The sequence below is a fragment of the Nipponia nippon genome, unplaced genomic scaffold (assembly GCF_047370975.1).
Source record: "Nipponia nippon isolate SJK-2023a ecotype South Korea unplaced genomic scaffold, ASM4737097v1 scaffold_2, whole genome shotgun sequence".
Classification (NCBI taxonomy): domain Eukaryota; kingdom Metazoa; phylum Chordata; class Aves; order Pelecaniformes; family Threskiornithidae; genus Nipponia; species Nipponia nippon.
In genome coordinates this window covers 74,740,771-74,761,075 of record NW_028262336.1, presented here as the reverse complement: position 1 = coordinate 74,761,075, position 20,305 = coordinate 74,740,771, and the positions used below count along the sequence as shown (strand labels likewise).

At 38.7% G+C, this 20,305-nt stretch overlaps 2 protein-coding genes across 7 annotated transcripts in view; one reads left to right on the top strand and one right to left on the bottom strand.

Annotated features, from left to right (window-relative positions):
* Nucleotides 1-2,373, top strand: part of CLDN10 (claudin 10) — a 65,709-nt gene extending 63,336 nt beyond the window's left edge. For 3 of the 4 annotated variants that reach the window (XM_009467039.2, XM_087757986.1, XM_087757984.1), the window contains one exon: nucleotides 91-2,233. In XM_009467039.2, coding sequence (XP_009465314.2) covers nucleotides 91-205 — 115 coding nt within the window. In that variant the 3' untranslated portion in view covers nucleotides 206-2,233. The other variant, XM_087757985.1, reaches the window with a different exon arrangement.
* DZIP1 (DAZ interacting zinc finger protein 1) overlaps nucleotides 2,243-20,305 on the bottom strand; it is a 42,897-nt gene continuing 24,834 nt past the window's right edge. For 2 of the 3 annotated variants that reach the window (XM_087757980.1, XM_087757981.1), the window contains exons 12-20: nucleotides 14,468-14,527; nucleotides 11,215-11,360; nucleotides 10,687-10,882; nucleotides 10,200-10,329; nucleotides 9,961-10,011; nucleotides 8,927-9,129; nucleotides 8,412-8,542; nucleotides 3,246-3,417; nucleotides 2,243-2,458 (exon numbers count right to left, since the gene is read on the bottom strand). In XM_087757980.1, the coding sequence (XP_087614106.1) occupies nucleotides 2,376-2,458; nucleotides 3,246-3,417; nucleotides 8,412-8,542; nucleotides 8,927-9,129; nucleotides 9,961-10,011; nucleotides 10,200-10,329; nucleotides 10,687-10,882; nucleotides 11,215-11,360; nucleotides 14,468-14,527 (1,172 nt within the window). In that variant the 3' untranslated portion in view covers nucleotides 2,243-2,375. The remainder of the gene's footprint in view (nucleotides 2,459-3,245; nucleotides 3,418-8,411; nucleotides 8,543-8,926; nucleotides 9,130-9,960; nucleotides 10,012-10,199; nucleotides 10,330-10,686; nucleotides 10,883-11,214; nucleotides 11,361-14,467; nucleotides 14,528-20,305) is intronic. The other variant, XM_087757982.1, reaches the window with a different exon arrangement.

Sequence of the window (20,305 nt, the reverse complement as noted above, 5' to 3'; positions counted from 1 at the left end):
TCTGGTTTTATACTGCTGTAATGCTTGGACACAGAGACGTTACCTGTCTGTAGGATGAGCTGTAAATGGTCGATTCTCTTTTCTTTTCAGGAGGGCGTATGCATATAATGGAGCCACATCTGTGATGTCTTCTCGTACAAAGGTCCACAACAGTGTCCCAGACAAAACCCCACCAAAGCACTTTGACAAGAACGCTTATGTTTAATTGTACTGGTGGAAGATTCAAAGCGTTCTAAAAATGAGTTTGTATGTTTCATGCAGAGTGATTTACCCCCAACCCCAATGTAATTACCACTAAGACAATGAATTTTTAAAACATTAACTTGCAGCTTTTTACATATTGATGTAAATTTTATTATATAATATTTTAAGATTCATGTTGGTATTGTAAAGTTTATACCTGGAAATCATGAGCTGATGTTGCTTTCTTGAAAAAAATAAATGGGGTATTTACCAACTCGGTATGTCAGTTGCTTACGGGAACGGCATCACACACGTCATGCTGACTGCAGCGCATCATTGCAACCGTTTCTGAAATGGGTTCAGTACTGGACAAAACAGCCATCCTCCGTGCAGGTTAACACGTAAAACATCCCGCCGCTGATTAGCAGTGACGTTGGAATTGCAGGGCACATTGTAACTGCAGCGCCCGACAATGACAGTCGGCAGGAATCAGCAGGCTCTTAGCTCCTTATTGCATTGCCAGGGTGGATGAATGTGCAACTTGTTCAAGTTGGTGCCATAGGAATAAGAAGAGGAAGAGACCGGGTGAAGTATGAGATTTGGGGAGGCAGGATCACCTCCCCAGAGAAGAGTCAGGGCCAGTCGTTACAAAAACAGTCACTGCAGAGGGTCTTGCACGGCCCGAGATGAATGCGTGCATGAGAAGAAGAACGCGTGCGTGATCGTGAGCGTTCGTGGGCATGGCAGGGAGAGAAAAGGTCGGGGCTGCAGCCTTTGGGGAGCTTTGTGGTGGGCGAGGCAAGGCTTGGAGACGGTTCCCATGTTCTGCACTTGCACCGCGCTGCTGGGCTCCTGCCCTGCCTCAGCACTCACCCTTGCTGGTGACAAGTCACTTCCAGGGGCTTGTTTTTGTTCCCTCCCGCTGGGCAGGCTGCCCGGACACCTTCGGCTCCAGAATGGCTCCAAGCCACTGGGTTACGAAAGGCAGGGAAAAACCCCAGGCAGTACCAGCTGGCCTGCTCTGCCGATGACATTCCTGAAGGGCTGGCCAAATAAAAGCAGGCAGTACTTAACAGCACTTTTTAGATAATCCTGAATTAGTTACAACAGTTCAAAAATCGAGCTAGTACGTTTTTTTGGGGGGCCTGTCCATAGAAATGTGATGGCTTTTGAGGGAACATTTGTACAATGATCCGATAAGTGAGATTAGAGATTATGAATAACTACAAAACACTTTCTAGACTGGGACCCTAAAATTAGACACAAACTCAGGTCTGTCTCGAGGTTTGAACTGATGGACCCTTGGAGTTTCATTTTGGAACACGCGTGTAAATATAAAAAATGAATAGTCCTATTATTAATGGCACAGCATGGCAGAAAAGGTTTTGTATCGGATACCATCTAAAATACATCAAAACTACAAAGCCATTCAAGGTTCTTTTTATTTTACCTTATTTTTGTATTTTACTCAAGTCAAAACACTATTGTGTTTTTTTCAAGAAGGCAGCCGATATGGGCAAAACAGGAATAGGGAAGTACTTGTGCAATGGCAGGTCAGTACTTTCCTCACCTTAGCTTGATGTTTTAATTTCTTTTCCAATTTTTGTGCTTTTATGTTAACTAAGACTCAACCCTAATCGAAAAAAAAAAAGAGTAACTTCCCCAAATAGGAGGCATTTAGTAATAACCAGCTTTATAGCTGAGGCCTTTTTTTCCTTTTCATTTGGCGTTTATTGTAAACCATGTTAGAAACATAACATTTTACTATATGGAAATATTTTATTTAAAATGATTTTATAGAAAGTTTATGATAAAATACAAGAAAATGTGCATTTAAAAATTTTACAAAGTAATACTCTGGAGTAAATTCTGTTCATTGGTTAACAGGCTTTCTTGCAAGACCAGTTTCAATCTTTAATGTAAACATTAGAGGCAAAATCTTCACCCCAGTGAAATCAAAGAGACTTTCACCATTGAGGTCACAAGAAAGAAGCATTAACTCTCAATTTCCAGATAGACATGGCCAGTAATGTGTGTGTGAATATTCTTGTTTCAGATTCAGGACTGAAAGACACAAGAGTATTCCTTGTTATTACATGACCAATATGGGAAATGAATAGGAAACACTTGATGTTTTCAACTACAACCCCAACGGAAGCCAAGAGCAGTGCCTCCCATCAGGAATGCAACAGTTATATATCTGAAGAATCACTCCAATCTGTTACAGTGACTAAGCTGCTTTTTAACGTGCTCGTATTATCAGCTTCATGAAGGCCTGTTAAAATAACAAAAAAATTTTAACAATTATTAATAATATTTTGGGGGTATTTTTACTCTGTATTTATCTATGAGATAAAATCACATGCTATGTGAGCAAACACCTGTGGACTTCAGGAAGTCCTGAACCGGTGAGGAAATTACAAGCGTTGATAATATGAAGGCTGTTTCTGTCACAGAATACAATGCACAGTACAAGCAGTCAGTGTCAACATTACTTTCCCTTTAAACATAACCTGAAGTATCTTTATATAACTGACACAGCTTTAACCTTTAAGTATATTAAAATGTTAGGGCTCCAAACTACTACATAAGTTCTATGTAAGATTGAAGCTAGCACTTTACCAGCAGCTCAAATATTTATCTCAGCCTGGTAGGTCACTTAGATATCTTGAACAAACGTGAAATTTGATTCTTATTTTCAAGACAAAGTAAGAAAATTTCCCTCCTCCCTTACATTTGGGAAACGATTAAAAAAAAATCCTGGATGATTAATTTTTAAGACAAGGTTGAAGCCTGATAGTACTACATGTTTTAAAATCACAAATTTAAGTTTCTTGGCGTCTCTGTGTATTTATGTGTATGTGTTGTTTACTTCTAAGTATGTATCATAAATATCATATGATATTTATATGACATAAAACCAAGCACACAGCTTTTCTTACTTGTTCTTTTCTTCTAAAATACCATACATTGAATTACAACGTGTAATACAGTATACTTACGTTCTCCTCTAGGTGTGTTAGGCGCTTAAGGCTTATAATGTAGAAGTATGAATACGTTACCTTCCTCCTTTGGTACGCTTGTCTTCGGAAGACCCCATGCATGTACCACAGATGCAGCATTTGACTCATTTTTCTGAACTGTCAATGCCTTCTGGCCTCTATCACTTTTCATTAATAAAAAGTCTTCTTCTACTGATGATATATCCCAATCATCTTCATCAACTTCTGTGAACTAATAGGGAGAAGAATAAACACGCATTTTTCCTCTGTCTGTTCAAGTTGTGCTGAGATCTTCCGTAAACTCAACAATGTGAAACTGCTAAGGAAAAATGCACTGGTACATGGCCTTTATGACATCTATCACCACAGTTTTAAAATCCACATCATTCAATTACCTAAATTATATTAATTCACTATTAATAGTTCTAAAGCTAGAAGTGGTTGGTTTTCTTTTTCTTTTAAGTCAGGAACTGCAAAAGGTAAAAGCTCTGCCAGTTTCATAACTGGCAGAAACCTATGTTTTCAGGTATTTGACATGTCTAACTTAAAAAAGGATCATCTTTTCTGGGACATTAGCTATTCCAATGAGACGGAAAGTCCTTTAAGCATTAGAATGTATATTACTGACATGAAAATAAAGACATGACATGTTATCATGCAAGCTGGCAGTTTAGTTTGCTACATAAACATTCTGTGTTCACACTAGAAAAATTTAATATTGCAGTAAAGGACTTCTCCATTTAAAACTGATTTATTCAAAGAGAAAATTAAATAATGAAAGTTAAAAAAACACATGGTGCTCCAAGTTAAAATATGTATTCCTCTTAAGACTCACTGTCAGCATGTACAAATATATTTTTATTTAAGTGGTGGATTTGCATAATGGGTTCACAAAATGAGAGTCAAGTCAAACAGATGAACCTGAAGGCAACAAGTCCACGGCCTTTCTTATCTCATCTGCCTGAGAACTAAATATCTTCATTCAGCTTTTGAAAGAAGAGCTACAGCGTTTCCCTGTTTGTCCCTCAAACGTGGTTGAATGGAATCATGATGTGGTTCAGTAGAATCGAACCGTTATTAGACAGCTTAACTGTGGAAAGCAAGAGGTGGTTTCTCACAAAGCTAAAACCTTATTTCACTGGAATGCCTCAATATTACAGTAAGATACAGAAGGTGTTTCTACTGCACAGAAGAAAGATTCAGATGCTATGAGAAAACAATGTCAGGTATGTACGTACTAGAGAAAAATCAACAAATACTAACGTGTCGTGTGTCTCGAAAGAAGGGAAGAGACTGCAGCAATGCTCTATCTTGCAACACAATTCAATTTTAACACTGTAAACTGTTTTTCAAAAACTGACAGATCTGCTCGGTGTGCTGTATTATTAACATACCAGGATTCAACATTTTGCTGTTTCAAATTATCTGCATTTGGAGGGCGTGGTAATGGGAAAGTCAGAGTCACGTACGTTGAGAAATACTGGAGGAAGAGTTTCCTCAAACATTCACTAAGTCCCAACTGATTTTTGAAGTACAAAATACAGAGAAAAATGTCAACTTCAAACAGAATTCAGTTTTGATCAAGTGTAAATACAGAGCACCAATCAAAACTGCTAAGCGGTTTTACTAACTCAAAGACTTACTCCAAAGAAATACCGTAATCCATACAATGTCTGGTACAGGTGAACTCAGGTAATAGAGCTTCAGGTAAGCAGAAAATTAATTTTCTCTAAAACGTTTCTGAAGAAACTTCTGTAAAACATGACCTTTATAAAACATATGACAATGGGATGCTTTACAATGTTTTTATGGTATTGTGGGTTTTGAGAACAACTATTAGCAGCTCTAAGTATTTAAGCTAATAAAAAAAAATTGGATTTTCAGAGAAACCATCATTCCAATGGCATTTTGTGCTTATGTCTTTGGGCATGTTTGAAAAATCCACCTAAAATGTAAAGAATTAACTTTAACTATATGCCTACATTTAAACATACAAATATGGACATGAATATATGCACATTCATATATAATTAGCAAGAATACAAGATGGTGTGGTGTTCTGTAAAGATTCCAGAAACAAAGTAGCAACACCTGCCCTGTGTTCATAAACTCATTTCAAACTCATCATGTCCATACAGCAACATGCCACTGGGTTAAGACATCAGGGACACACCATATTGTAAATGAAGTATAGCAAAAATATTTTTTGTGGAACCATGGAATGGTTTGGGTTGGAAGGCACCTTTAACGGTCATCTAGTCCAATCCCTCTGCCATGTGCAGGAACATCTTTCACTAGACCAGGTTGCTCAAAGCCCTGTCCAACCTGACCTTGAACACTTCCAATGACAGGTCACTCGCAACTTCTCTGGGCAACCTGTTCCAGTGTCTCACCACCCTCATCATAAAAAATTTCCTCCTTATATCCAGTCTAAACCTACTCTCAATTTAAAACCATTGCCCCTTGTCCTGTCACTACGGGCCTTGGTAAAAAAGTCTTTCCCCATCTTCCTTATAAGCCCACTTCGTATTTTGAAATGCCACAATTGGGTCTTCCTAGAGCCCTCTCTCCTCCAGGCTGAACAATCCCAACTCTCTCAGCCTGCCCTCACAGGAGAGGTGTTCCAGCCCTCTGATCACTTTTGTGCCCCTCCTCTGGACCTGCTCCAACAGGTCCATGTCTGTCTTGTACTGGGGGCCCCAGCGCTGGACACAGCACTCCAGGCGGGGTCTCACCAGAGCAGGGTGGAGGAGCAGAATCACCTCCCTCGACCTGCTGGCCACGCTGCTTTTGATGCGGTTTGGGATATGATTGTCTTTCTGGGCTGCAAGCGCACATTGCTGGCTTATGTCCAATTTTTCATCCACCAGTATCCCCAAGTCCTTCTCCACAGGGCTGCTCTCAATCCATTCATCCCCCAGTCTGTATTGATACTGGGGGCTGCTCCGACCCAGGTGCAGGACCTTGCACTTGGCCTTGCTGGAACTTCATGAGGTTCACCTGGGCCCACTCCTCAAGCCTGTCCAGGGCCCTCTGGATGGCATCCCGTCCCTCTAGTGAATCAGCTGCGCCACTCAGCTTGGTGTCATCTGCAAACTTGCTGAGGGTGCACTCAGTCCCACTATGTCACTAATAAAGGCACTGAACAGTACTGGTCCCAGTACAGACCCTTGAGGGACACCACTCATTCCTGATTTCCACTTGGACGCTGAGCCATTGAGTGTAACTCCTTGGATGCGGCCATCCAGCCAGTTCCTTATCTGTCTAACAGTCCATCCATCAAACCCACGTCTCCAATTTAGAGGTAAGAATGTTGTGGGGAACAGTATCAAATGCCTTAGAGAGTCCAGGTAGATGACATATGTAGCTCTTCCCTTGTCCACTGATGCAGTCACTCCATCATAGAAGGCCACCGGATTAGTCAGGCATGATTTTCCCATGGTGAAGCCATGTTGGCTGTCTCTAATCACCTCCCTGTCTTCCATATGTTTCAACATATCTTCCATGAGGAACTGTTCCATGATCTTACCGGGCACAGAGGTGAGGCTGACTGGTCGGTAGTTCCCAGGGTCCTCCTTTTTACCGTTTTTAAAAAATGGGTGCAATGTTTCCCTTTTTCCAGTCACCAGGGACTTCACCTGACTGCCAGGACTTTTCAAATATGATGGAGAGTGGCTTGGCAACTACATCAGCCAATTTCCTCAGGACCCTGGGTGGCATCTCGTCAGGTCCCACGGACTTATGTATGTTCAGGTTCCTCTGGTGGTCTCGAACCTGATCTTCTCACACGATGGGAGGCACTTCATTCTCCCAGTCCCTGCCTTGAGGTTCAGGGGCTTGAGAGATGTGGGAAGAGAAGTTACCACTGAAAACTAAGACATCTTTAAAACATAGATTTTAAGGCTTATTTTTCTACAACTTTTTGCTCTTGAAGCCGAAATTCCTTAACACAATGGCCAACTGTCTATAGATCTTTACAAAATGTAACATTCCCTAAATTTAACTGTGAACATTTTACAGTCTTGTATCATCTGACACTGCAGAGAATTTGAAAGTAACATTTGGACAGAAAATTATACTGTAATAGTCATGTCTGAGTTGATAATTTTGAGTCTAGTGTGATTTGCAGATCCCACACAGTCAATGGACAAGTTAGGTGTCACCAGTGGCAATTAAAAGCACACAGGCTAAATGTGATTACCCTACCATTACAGCTAAAGTTGATTACGACAATCTCCCCTTTCTGGAAACTGAAATAGAAGTGTCACTGTTTCTGGGAGGAGTGATAAATTTCAGATATAACTGTTAGTCAGGAAGCCCTCAGGTATCAGTTTTATTATGGATAACAGGATTTTCAGTAATCATTATTTGTGTATTTAGTGAAAAAACATTTTCTTGAATGCTAGAACTAGTATCCAGCTGTCTACTTCAATCTAATAACAACTATTAAAACTGAAATAAATAGCACTATCTGCTGTTGACTTCTGATTTGGAGTAACTTTTGTTCTTTTTAATAGATTGTTCAGGCAAAGATTGATTTGCATCACAGTGGCTTACCAATTATAAAACTCTAAACTGAGGGGAAGACTGGGACCTTAGGAGCCTGGGGCGTAAAGAATAAATTGTGTTAGTATTCTGATTGTGAACACACGCCATACTCAATGGATAGACATCAGTGATGTATCTGATGTAGTCTGAAAACAGCATATGATTGTAAACAGATGGAGCAGAACAAAGACCATACTCAGAAAAGGAATTTGTCCCCTCATTAAAATGTATTTAGAAGTTCCATATCTGATAAAGCTCTAGAAATAAAAATATTTTAAAATATTAGGTAAGCAAATTCATTTTTTCCTCCATCAAAACAAGACACTAGGAAAGCAAGTAAAGAAGGGCTCTCTCTATGCCACTAGAATAGGAGATAAAAACTAAACCAATTGTGCCCAAACTTCAGGCTAGCTGCAGTGATCCAAAACAGTCATGGTATAAGCTAATAAGCAGCGTGGATGAAAAGAGGTCACTTGCCACAGCTCACTTGCTAGCACTTTTCTGTACACCAGTGCAGACGTACCCAAAAAGACTACTTAGCTGTAATTCCAAAAGTGTCTTTGAGAATTAAGTTCTTCACTGCATCAAGATGGTTCCAGCATGAAATAAAAAAAAAGTAACAGATGTATATCTAGTTCAATTACTTAATGAAATAATAATGACTATTAAAAGTGATACCTTCAGTTCTTGCACCTCTTCTTTCTTAATAAATGCCTGCGCAACATTAATCCCTCCAGCTGGTTTGTTCTTATTTCCATGGTTAGAAAGACTCTTTCCAACTTGTTCGGTCAGTTTTTGAATAACTGCTCCTGAAGTTCATAAAAAAATTACATTGACAAGTTCCATTCACAAGTAAGGGGCTTTACTGTAAACCCTCTAGAAATCTTCCACAATGTAAAAATAAGTAAAAGGCTGAGAAAAAAGGTTTTAGACAGAAGTCTCTCTGAGGCACAGATTGTCTCTTTTTCTGCATTTATATAAACCAGCGTGATATACATCTAATTTGAACTGACATCTCTAAGTACTATATTCATATAAACATATTAGCAAAAACATAAAGTGCACACAAATATACATACACTCAAGACTAGATAGTCTGCCTTCATTATGTTTTCTAACAGACAAATATTATCAGGAAATGCAAAATCATGCACAGCCATTACAACATGCATATACAAAAGCAGTGAAAAAACCTTTTGAAGTTTTCACAGGTGTTCCAGTTTCTTCAATTTCACTTCCCTCTGTCCCATCGATATCGCTTTTGCCAGAAGCCTTCTGAAAAGCACTGACTTTGCTGCTTGATGCTTTTGACTGCTTTTGCAATAACTCTGGTGATATGTAAGACTGCTTAATATCATATTCATCTACTTCTTCCTCTGAACTGAATGGTGGAGTTCTATGCAAAAACACATACAACCCAAGGGCTTACTGGGTTTCAGTGACTGCATTGATATATACATATTTAGGCTTCCTTGTATTTTCCTTCCCAGTAACATGCATTTTTCTTACGTGAAAAAACCAGCAACTTCCATAAATTCTAACTATCCATAAAACTATTTAAAAGAAATCATGCTGCTAAGTAAACTCAGAAAGTTAACACAAAATGATCTTTTATATAGACATGATTATTTCTATCTATGCAACTATCTTTATGAAACAACAGACTGACATATAACAAGTCTTGCCAGGGAAGCAAAGATAGGCTTTCATGGATCAGCAGGGAAAGAAAAATTCACGGTCAAGGAGTCTGCACCACAGAGACTGTTCTGATATTCTCTTAGATGAAAATAATTTAGGAATTTTTCAGTGCAAGAAATTACAAAATAATGTACCTGATGTGAGTGAAATCTGGAATATTGTGTTTAATTTTGGTCATAGCAAGAAAATATCAATAAACTGAAAAAATAAGGTCACCAAAGTCTTTAAATGCTTTTAACTGGCTCAGAAAAAGCATCTGAGAAAAAAACTAAAGGAAATGATATTACTCAATTTTACTGAATGTCCCTCTCTAGTTCACAATAAAGAATACATCTGCCGAAAGGGGAACATGATGTCCTTCAGGGATTATAACAGACTCAAATGGAAAAATACTTTAAAACAAAATATGAAACATGCAGTCCAGAAAGTGTTTATAATTTCAGCTTAATAATAGCTTTTGTGTGGCAAGCATGTGAATATTCAGTCACCAAAAATGTTTTCTTCAAAAATACAAAGGAACAAAACATACGTGATACTAGATGTCTTTCTGGAAACTCCATTTCCAAAAATCTTCCTGGATCTAAAATTAACAAGACAAGATTTCAAGACTGACAGTCAACTAAGTAAGCATGAAGTTTATATAGAAGTAATGTGAATTCTTTGCTCAATTCTTACAATATTAACAGGAAACGTTCACATCAGCACAGAAACCCAAACCCATAGGATTGTTACCCGGGGTATACGTACTATAAGAATAGCATCTCTTACTTTGGCGTGGATGTATTCTCAGCGATGGCTGGTCTTTGTTCAGCTGGGCGGACAGCTGTTGAAGACCGTTTTACTGGTTTTTGTGGTGTGGCAGATGAGGAAATTCCCAATTGACTGAACTTCTGTTTATCTACAAGAGAAGTTATCTCATTATTAGAAACAATGTTCAGAATCTTTTATATTTAATTTCTAAAATTAAAGATGTCTCTGCTGCAGGTTATAGTTTTACAAAAAAAGAAGAAAAAAAAATTTTTTTCTTCAAAGCAGTTCAGAGTTACTATGCATCTTGCCAATATAGGAGCTAAGATTTCTGCAGTTAAACACAATGTCAAGAACCCTTTAAAGAAAACTGTTTAGTTGGCCATAACTATACAGAATATTTATATGAAAAAATATGAAAGCAGCTATACAGAAATGTTGCTAAATAAAACTTTAAATAGCAGTTATAAAGTGTAAGAGAATGAAAAAAAAACCAAAACATTTTAACCTTCTGAAGGAAGTTGAGGACAGGAAACAGGTCTATTACAAGATGATGATTTCTCTTCAACCCTAAAGCTAACTTGGCGTTCAAGATGCTCTCGAATTCGCTGAATGTCAGGCTCTTGCTTCTGTTTGCATTCTCTAGCAGATTGAATAGCACGCAAAATTTTATTTAAGCGCTCATTTGGGATACCGCGAACACCCTAAGGAAACAAATTGTATTGTAAACACAGGGGCTATTATTTCTGGGACTCCTATCCTACAATCATATACACTCTTTTAAACTTCAAATATCACAAAGCTTGTAGAAAAAAAATCACAAAAGTTGGTAACACTGCTCACAGGTGTAGCCTCATCTTCCACAGCTGTAACTGGATGGACATCCTCTCAGCTTAATGAATTACACTTATTCACAACATGTGGAAATTTAGCTTTGGATTTTACAGGTTGAGGGTTGTGGTACAGGAGCAAAAGAGAATAGCAAAAAAGTAGGACAAAGATTACCCCTCTTTTAAATAACTCAAAATAATCTTACTGCTTTAATTCCCAAGGATTCCAGCTTCTCCTCCAGGGCTTGCTCCAAAACAACTCGTAATTCTTTAGTTAAAGAAGGATCAGTCTTCAAAGCATTTATTAAATAGTGGTTACTTCTACCTGTTTTATGATCACCTTTCTCAATTTCTGAAATAAGAATGGAAAAATGCATTTAAGAGACATCTGAAACATCCACAGTACATGAGACAACTAAAACTGCACTGGAGCATGCATTTTTCAGAAACACCATAGACATACATTTGCTCTTTTTGTCTACGTGGTGTTGTACTCTTTTTAAAATCTTGGGCTAGCTTTCAAAAGTCAACTCACTTGGAATCTATACCTCAGCACTTCATACTCACCATCACAAATATCTTTTCTTTTTCACATTACAGAAACACTGTAAAGATATATGCCCAAATATTTAGCAACAAAGATCTTTACTTTTAGAACTGTACTTGGAAACTTCTGACAAAGAAAGACTATCTTCTGATAATTAAGTTCTCTAAAAGTGGTATTTCAAATCAAAGCTGAACTCTAGCAGGAATTAGAACAAGAATATGACAAACTTGCTCTCAAGAAAAGCTTCAGACAACATAATGTTCTCTGATAAAAAACACCTACTGAAATCAAATCTTTGCAAAGTTGTAACACTTTCAAAAGTCTTAGTAAAGACAAAACCTTAGTCTGAGGCAGACCATTTCACAGAAAATACATGATGGATAATACTTATCTTCAAAACTCTTTCAAGAACAAAGTTCAGTGTCGTCTTTTTTTCTACGCAGGTCTATGACATTGTACATACTTAAAAGAAGACAAAGAAGTTTCTATCTCTTTCCCTTGCTTTAAGTGTCAGTAATGACATGAACTCTTATGCAAGAAATAAAGAATCATCTAGACAGATTCTTCCATCTAAATTAAAGATTGACATTTAAGTTAGGCCAAAGTATTGTAGGGTCATAAGGGTGAGTAAAGAAGCAAAACACACCCATTTGGAACCTGCCTGTAAAGTGTCTCTGGCAAGACAAAGTTTTACTGAATGCCACTCAGGCCAAGTGAACCACTAATCAGTGGGACCACGGGAGCTCCTTCTGTCTGGCAGTGGTCAGCAAAGCTGGCAAAGCATACACAGAGGGGTATACAGCATCCCAGGAAAGCAGGCTGTAAACCACACTCCCAACTTCACCCCCTGAAATAAAAGGTAAATCTTGGGCAGGAGATGGTCTCTTTCCAGTATGCCTTACAGGGCAGCGGAGTCCTTTGCCAGCCCACAGACAAGGACACAAATGAAGGAATAATTCCATATTGCGACTTGCAAATGTTTTCTTTCAAAACAAATGTGCCACTTTTCCAATTTTTAAACAATGATTGCTTAAAAAGCAGTTCCATTTCGTTTTCATTTTTTTTTAAGGAAAAGATAAGCCCCCTGAAAAGGACCGAAAAAAGCCTCCAGATACACAAATGATATTTAGGTTGTTTTGAGGCAGTGGCTTCTGACGGATCTGGGAAAGAATTATAGGTAACGAAAACTGAAAAATTGTCCAGCTACCATCCTAAGAGATCTGTGTTGAAGAGAACAGAATCTGGCTGAAATCTTAACTTTGGGAGATTTGAAATCTTTGGCTTTGGGAACTGTGTGGACACCTCAGTCCCTGACAGAGGTGGGATTAAAAGTGATTTGGCTGGAGAGCCGAGTCCTAGAAGAGGCAAACCACTGGTTGGTGCAGAAACACAGGGCTGTCAGACCATCCCCAATCAGGAAAAGGTGCATTATGCAGTATGAAATCTTCCCACAAAGCCAGACATGAGGCATTTTAAAGCGGAAGGCTCCAAGGAGCCTTCTGAAAATCCTGTCCCTTTCAGATGTTAATCTGAATAATAATAAATCTGAATAAAATAGATCCATCTGAAATCGTTTTAAAATTCATAATTACTACATACTAATATGGGTAACAAGACTATCCAGCATTATCCTAATTAATGACAATATTAATTCTTGCTAATTAACTTGAGCCAAATCCTCTTTGCTGGAGCCAACTATTTAAGGAACAGTTTTCTTATTAATTTTTGTTCTTTAAAAAAACCCTAAATATTAGATTTGACAACTTTGGAGACTTTGGACCTTAAGTCTGGTCCACTGTCTCAGCTCCTACATAATCCTATGAAATAATCTGCCAAGTCAAGAATTTTCACACTCTCCCTTACAAATGGCTGTCACTGAAAACAAAAAAATCTCGGTCTATCTTTTCAGACTGCATTCTTTCTTTCTCTCTTTTGTACTGCAGGCCATGCCTTTAGGCACAGCAGAAGAATCAAAGACAATCCATCAAGAGAGAAGATGGCAAACAAGAGAAATAGCAGAAAGAACGGCAAAAATGCGAGCAGTCTTTATTTCAGGTTGTTCAGAGTCGCTGGATTTTCCCTGGGAAAACCTCTCACTTACACACAGATGTATTCAAACGACAATTTTGTTTTCGAAACAGCATCATTCCTTCAAAATTTAAACTCATTGGCTATAAGGATCCAGACTGATTTTGATTTTTGTACAGATTATTATGCTATTCAGCTATTTGGTGTCTCATCTGAAGTACTGTTAGCCTTCTTCAGGAGAAGAATACCATGCAGGATGAACCAACACTTTCTCTTCTGTCACCGTAAATATGGCCTTCTCCAAGTTCTCCTCAGATGAAGCAGAAGAACAGCTGCCAACACTGGGCTATGTAATTTCATTCAGAATTGCACAACCCTGGCTGGAGTTGCGGCCACTTAGAGGTAGGCGTAACTTAGATAACTTGCAAAAAATATCTTTGGTACATCTATGAAATTAGGCAGCTTCAACCTCCACCACCAACTTCCTCCTTCTATCTGAACTCTTTACCTTCTCATGCAGAGTTCGAAAAACAAGCATACGTTGCAATAGCGTCAGCACCAGAAATTTCCTAGTAAGGGGGTATTCCCCATCAAACATTTTCGCTCTGCTTAGCTCAAGTGCCTTTAGGCATATGGAATATGCCTGCTTTAAAGAGTTAGCCAGCTTCCCATAAAAAACATTGAACTTGGATAAGGAAATCGTAATATATACAACCACCAATAGCAAACAGGAGACTGACACAAACAAGGAATGTTCCCACCCAAATCACATGAGCATACTCAAATACAATGAAAAAATACTGTAGGTATCAAATAATATTTACATTTTTATTTAAAAAAACAACAACACATGCCACTACATTTTGAGCTGAATCAATCATTACCTTTTTCCTCTTCTGAAAGCTCCTCTATGGGCTCCAGCATATGCACCAAGGGTGCCTGCTCTAATAATGAGGAAGAACAGGAACACCAGACAAACAGGACAGAAGGTGGTCAAGGTCCAGAGTGGGAAAGTTAGGCAAAAAAACACACTGAGAGCAATTTTCCTGATTGCTGACAACCTGCTTAACAATTACAAACCCAATGCAATGTGACTCTTCACTGCCTTGGTGGTACCTTTTTGCAGAGGAGACCCTAATACAATAGTCACTTCAGGATCGATTCAGTTGCCCAAACATGGGTGCCTAGTGTCATCTCAGATATATCAGAGTTTTAAGCCATCGGCACGGGGCTCGCTGATACGTCACACAACTATAGAAAAACCTGTGCCCTTCTGGAATGGCACCCAGAGGCCAGGTGGGATGTTTTTAGGCATCTACAATGACAAGGCCGCCTAGGATTAAGTAAATGGATACTGTCATTCATTTCTCATAAGAAGCATTTTAATTTATTTTAAAATATTGTTTCTGTGCAATTTGATACTAAAAGCTTACAAAAGGCAAGTAAAACGGACAGACATAGAAATCCTCAAGAATATATGGAAAAAATATGTTAACTTATTATTCCAGAGATTTATTAGGTGCTGAGTCCGTAAGTGCAAGACATAAAGAAATCCTCTGTGTGTGTGTGTATATACATATATATGATAATTTCCAATAAAAGCAATTTTAAAAATCTTCAGTCACTCCACTATAGTGAGATTCGGTATTATCATGTGCTTTAAAGAAATCTTGAAATGTCCTCTACTGAAAACAGCTTCCTAAACACATTGAAATTATAATTCTATAGGCTGTCAGGTACAATTTGCTTTGTAGAAATGAAGCCAGAGTACAGTTTATTTACAACTTTATAGACTTCAGATATGAGATGCATGAAAATACTTATATGTAGACTAACAAAAATACAGGTTTTTAAAATGTTAATATTCACCTTCCATAAAGAAATTTATTTAAATGAAAACTAGAATTTTAGTTTATTCTAGGGATTATAATAAAAACAGAGGAAGGTGCAAACTACACTTTCAGCATTCAACTACTGGGAGTACAGAAGAAAACAATTTATTGGCCAATATTTTGGGCCAACATACGTTTGCCCCAGCCTTCACAAGAAACGTTTGGGACTATAAATGGTTGTTACACTGAGTGGGGAGAAGGGGAGGAAGTGATGTTGCAGTAAAGATGCCTGCTCTTCAGCAGTTCTCGTACAATTAGGTACAAACATAGATGCACTGCGATGGGTAATCACAAGGAAATGACCACTAGGAGCTAACTGACACTTACTGTCACATCTCCAATATCCCAATATGTGAAGGGGACTAAAACTGGTGTTGTAAATGCTTGGGTATGGGTGCTGCTCCCTCCATGCTTGCCATACTTGCCATTTTATTCAGCCTCTCGTCTGCTTTTCCAAGCAGGTTACAAGACTTAAGATTTGCTCCCATATAATCTGCACTAAATAAGAAGTTCTAAAAAAATGCTTCTTACACCATCACAAGATGCTAACAAGATGCAAATGTCAATATATTTTATGGAAACACTTAAAAGCAAAACTCTGAGAGACTGATTGACAAATAGGCTTCTGGTCTTTCAGTCTCTAAGGCTGTAAAATTTAGCAGCGGCCAGAGCATTCCTGGGCACAACAATATGATCCCCCACACTAGTGAACGCCTTAAAGCTGTTCCTGGCACACTCTTGCTCTGCACCAACTAACATTCTCCAAAACTATGTTCAGGCACAGTTTGGGATCATTCCCAAAAGCCTACAGCGAGCCTGTTTTGGAGGACAGAGCCGGAAGCACAGACGAGGGACATTCTCGAGGGATTTAATTTAGCTGCATGGGCACTGAAGCCTCCGAGTTTCTTGACTGGACCTACTAGACAGTTAGCCAGTTGCTGTGTAATTGGATTTAATCTGTACTTGTTTTACCTGTACTTTACTCAAATGCAATCTACTTAAAGGAGCTGACTCATACCTGCACAAGCCCTTGTCAAGTAACTTAATTTAACAAGAAAAGCCCAGTCCCCAGAACTCAGACCTGAAAATAGTCTGCTGATCTGGCATAAAGGTACGTGCTTCTCTTCCTCAGTATACTAAAACCAGAGGAAGGTAAAATCAGCAAAAGAATAGTTGCAAGAGCAAAACCAAAATGTGTTACTTGCTATGTGCAATATTGTTGTTCACTGCATGATGACAGAGATCAAATGCTAAGACATGGGGGAATGCAACACCTGGAAACACCAACTTCTCCCATGTAAGCGGGCCTTTTCTTTTTCTTTACTGTACACTTATTCCCAGAGATTATTTATTAAACAGCATGTTGGAATCCAATGTAAGAAAAAGCAGCTTGGTTCACCACTCCTCTGGTTTATAGACGGTGTGGAGATCACCCCCCCTAAGGAGCCCTTTCCTTATGTTTACCAGAGATGTGCTTCTTCTAGCCATCTGATCAGACCTCTCAGCTCTTACCTTCCTGCACATCCTTGAAATTGGCAGCATCTAAATATTAGCAAGCTTATTTTTAGGAATCATTTAAGTCTGACTACCCAGCTGGACCTCAAATGTGTACAAAGCAGTCTTTGCCAACTTCATATCTAAAACAGTCCTGATGATGCAGACTGAAATGCTAATTACTCTGAATTATTGTAACCTTCTCTAGTTCATCAGACCTTTCTGCCCAAAATCTCACCAAGCCACAATCCAACGTCAGCCTTAAACAAGTAATCACTACAACTTCTGACTTAAATAGAGCTGGTTACCTTCCTGTCAATTATCAGCCCTAAATCTAGTTCAGCTGACCCTACTGGATGCTGCTCTACATCAACATCTTCAACATCAGATCTTACTGGCCAGGATCTTACTCCTAGCTTTCATCCTAGCCTGAGTGTTCAACCTAAACAGACTGCTATCTTCCCTTTTGGACTCACACCTAAGTATAAATTACTTGCTCCTAGTCACTTGTGTGTTCCCCATTCCAGATGGGGAACTGTGTCCTTGCCTTACTGGAAGTGGTTCCCAGGAGGCTGAAGCAAGGCAGGAGGCTTGCTGTGCTCCAGCAGATCACCTGCTTTGGACTACCGGAGTACTGGTAGAACTGGAGATTACATCAGTCTTGCAGTTCAGATGCAACCTCAATTATACTTTGTTCATTGACACAACTTGAACCCTGGCTCTCATCTCCACCCCTTTCTTGGCTATGAAATAGAGATAAAGTTCAACTTAAACGTATTCAGTCAGGCTCTGCTGCTGCTGCCTTGCTTAATTAATCCTTCTTAACTCAACCATAACTCTCATTTGCCAATCGATGTCTGCCTAACCCTAACCCAAGCTCAGTGATCCCTGTAAAACCTTGGCTCAGCAATAACCAGATGTCTGTGGGTGACACCAGCCCTTTGCAGACCCTGCCATAAATCACCTTCTTATGCTGGTGTGAACCACCTTAACTCCAAACCTAATTCATTCGGTCCTCCCCAACAGTCCCACACCTGACCCTAACCAAAGAGTACCATTGCTAAATCCTGTACCTAGCCCAGTGGCAAATTCTGGACACGTCCTCACCATATGTCATCAGCCAGCCTCAGTCCAAAACCTAACCCTAGCTTTATTCTCACAAGAACAGTTCCTGTCAGCCTCAGGCTTGAACCCAGCTACATAGCAGCTACCAACACCAGTCTTAATGAAGGCTGGTCATATTCATATCTCACTGGCCTGAATCCAGCCATATTAATACTAGCCATCATTAAGGCCAGCAACCTTAAGACGACCTCCACAATGATGTGTTTGTCATCCCACATCTTCCAGAATATTTTTTCTGCCAGCTAATATGCATGGAGAGATAGATGAGATGTATCAAAAGTACAGGTTGCCTTAACTTCTTCAGTGGATAATTACACTACTGAAAAATCATGTGCCTGGCGTACTTTGACACATTATTAAATATCAGTTTTAAATAATATTTGAAGACAATTTCTATGCAAGTGGAATAGGAAAATACATCTAACAATAATGAAGAATTCAGGCTGTGTATATTTCAAGCATATCATATATTATTTGTCTGTTCTTATCTACTAGTTTAAAAAAACCCCAATATTCTGTCAGTACTATTGGAAAAGCAGTCTTCTGGTCAATATTTAAAGGAGAAATCCTGTCCAGTCACTCTGAAATATGAAATGCTAAAGTACTTTTAGCCTGAACAGAAGTGTTACAATTATCTACAGTGGAGTATCACCTACAGTAAGCACTTTGCACTTGCAATATGAAACCCAAGGATGAAATGTAAAACTTGTTTGCTGTAAATTGCTGCACTTCTTAAAGATGTAAGGAATGTAAGCCATGACTATAGTCATTATCTACTCCTTTAATTTATACTCAAATTTCACATCCAAAGAGCTGCCAGACTTAATCTGTGATATCTGTAATCTTGACTGTCACCTTTGAATCAATGCACTTCATATATTTTTCTCCTAACTAATCAATGGGAAGCCATATACTGCCCATAAGCAGCATAAATATTAATTTTTAACTAATATTCTTAAATACAATAAATTTTTGACACTTACCTGAGGCCTCTAAGTTGGGAGCCTAGTCATCGCAGACTCCTTCTACAGTCAACGAAGAGACACAGGCAACTTCAAAGAGCAATTCAGATCTCAGTTCAGCTGAACCAAACTCTGAAGGTGCCCCTTTTCTCTGTTAACTGTCTAGGAAGACTACTTTGACTAAACTTTCCTCAGATGCTTCAGTTACGTCCCTAACGATACCTGGGCCCACACCATATTTGAAGACTGAGTCATAGGTTTTAATGGACAATCTAATTAATATCTATGCTTTTTAACTACTGTTTTCAATTCCACCTACTATTATCGACCTAACGAAGATTAAATATTGAACAAGTATCAACATTTCCAGAGTAATATAGGAACCAAAGTCTGATTTTAAAAAATCATAACTAATCCATTGCCTTTTTTGTGAGACTTAAGTAATCTTTGAACATAAGACTAAAGTTGTATTTGCACAAAACCCTACAGCTAGCTCAGAAACTGAGAGAAGAATGGTCAGCCAGGATGGCATTCAAGGCAGACTATTAGCTCTCCTAAGAAATCAGGAAGGTGAACACAAAAGCACCAGGCTAACACAGTTATTCCACTACTTTACACCTAAGATACCTCATTTGTAATTTGGGTATCTTTTCATAGCGCAGATTTAAGACGTGCAGAACTAATCTTAGGATGCAAAAGCTTTCAGGCAACTTTGAAAAGTGTACTTAAGTTCACGTAAGAGAGCCTCTTCCGGAATTAATTTTTTTTCAAACAGAAAAAAAAGAAAGAAAAGGAAGATATTCCATATGCAGGCAATTGTTTGGTAGGAAAACTATAGCTCCTGTGATTTCAGAGATGCTCTGCTAAATAAATTTGTGTACAGAAGTTACCAGTAAGCACTTTCATTTTCATAATGGCACAAGATGCAGCCATGATGTCTTAATTCAGTATGTAAGTCAATCCCTTGAGGAGCCGTCAAAGTTTTGGGAAAGACACTATAATTTCTGCTAACCTTTACATCCAGAAATTAGGTAGGGTAAGTTTAAAAAAAATCCAGAAGGGAAGAAAGGGGACAGACAGGGAAACCTGCAGAGATAAATAAAATAATCATCAGCAAAGGAATCTGAAGGAAACACCTTCTTTGAGGCTTCATAATAAACTGATAGTGAATCTTTTGTATATCAATGGCAGGAACAGCCTTTTCTATCTTGAGAAGTTTCATAAGGTGTCACAAACTTCATTTTTTGGA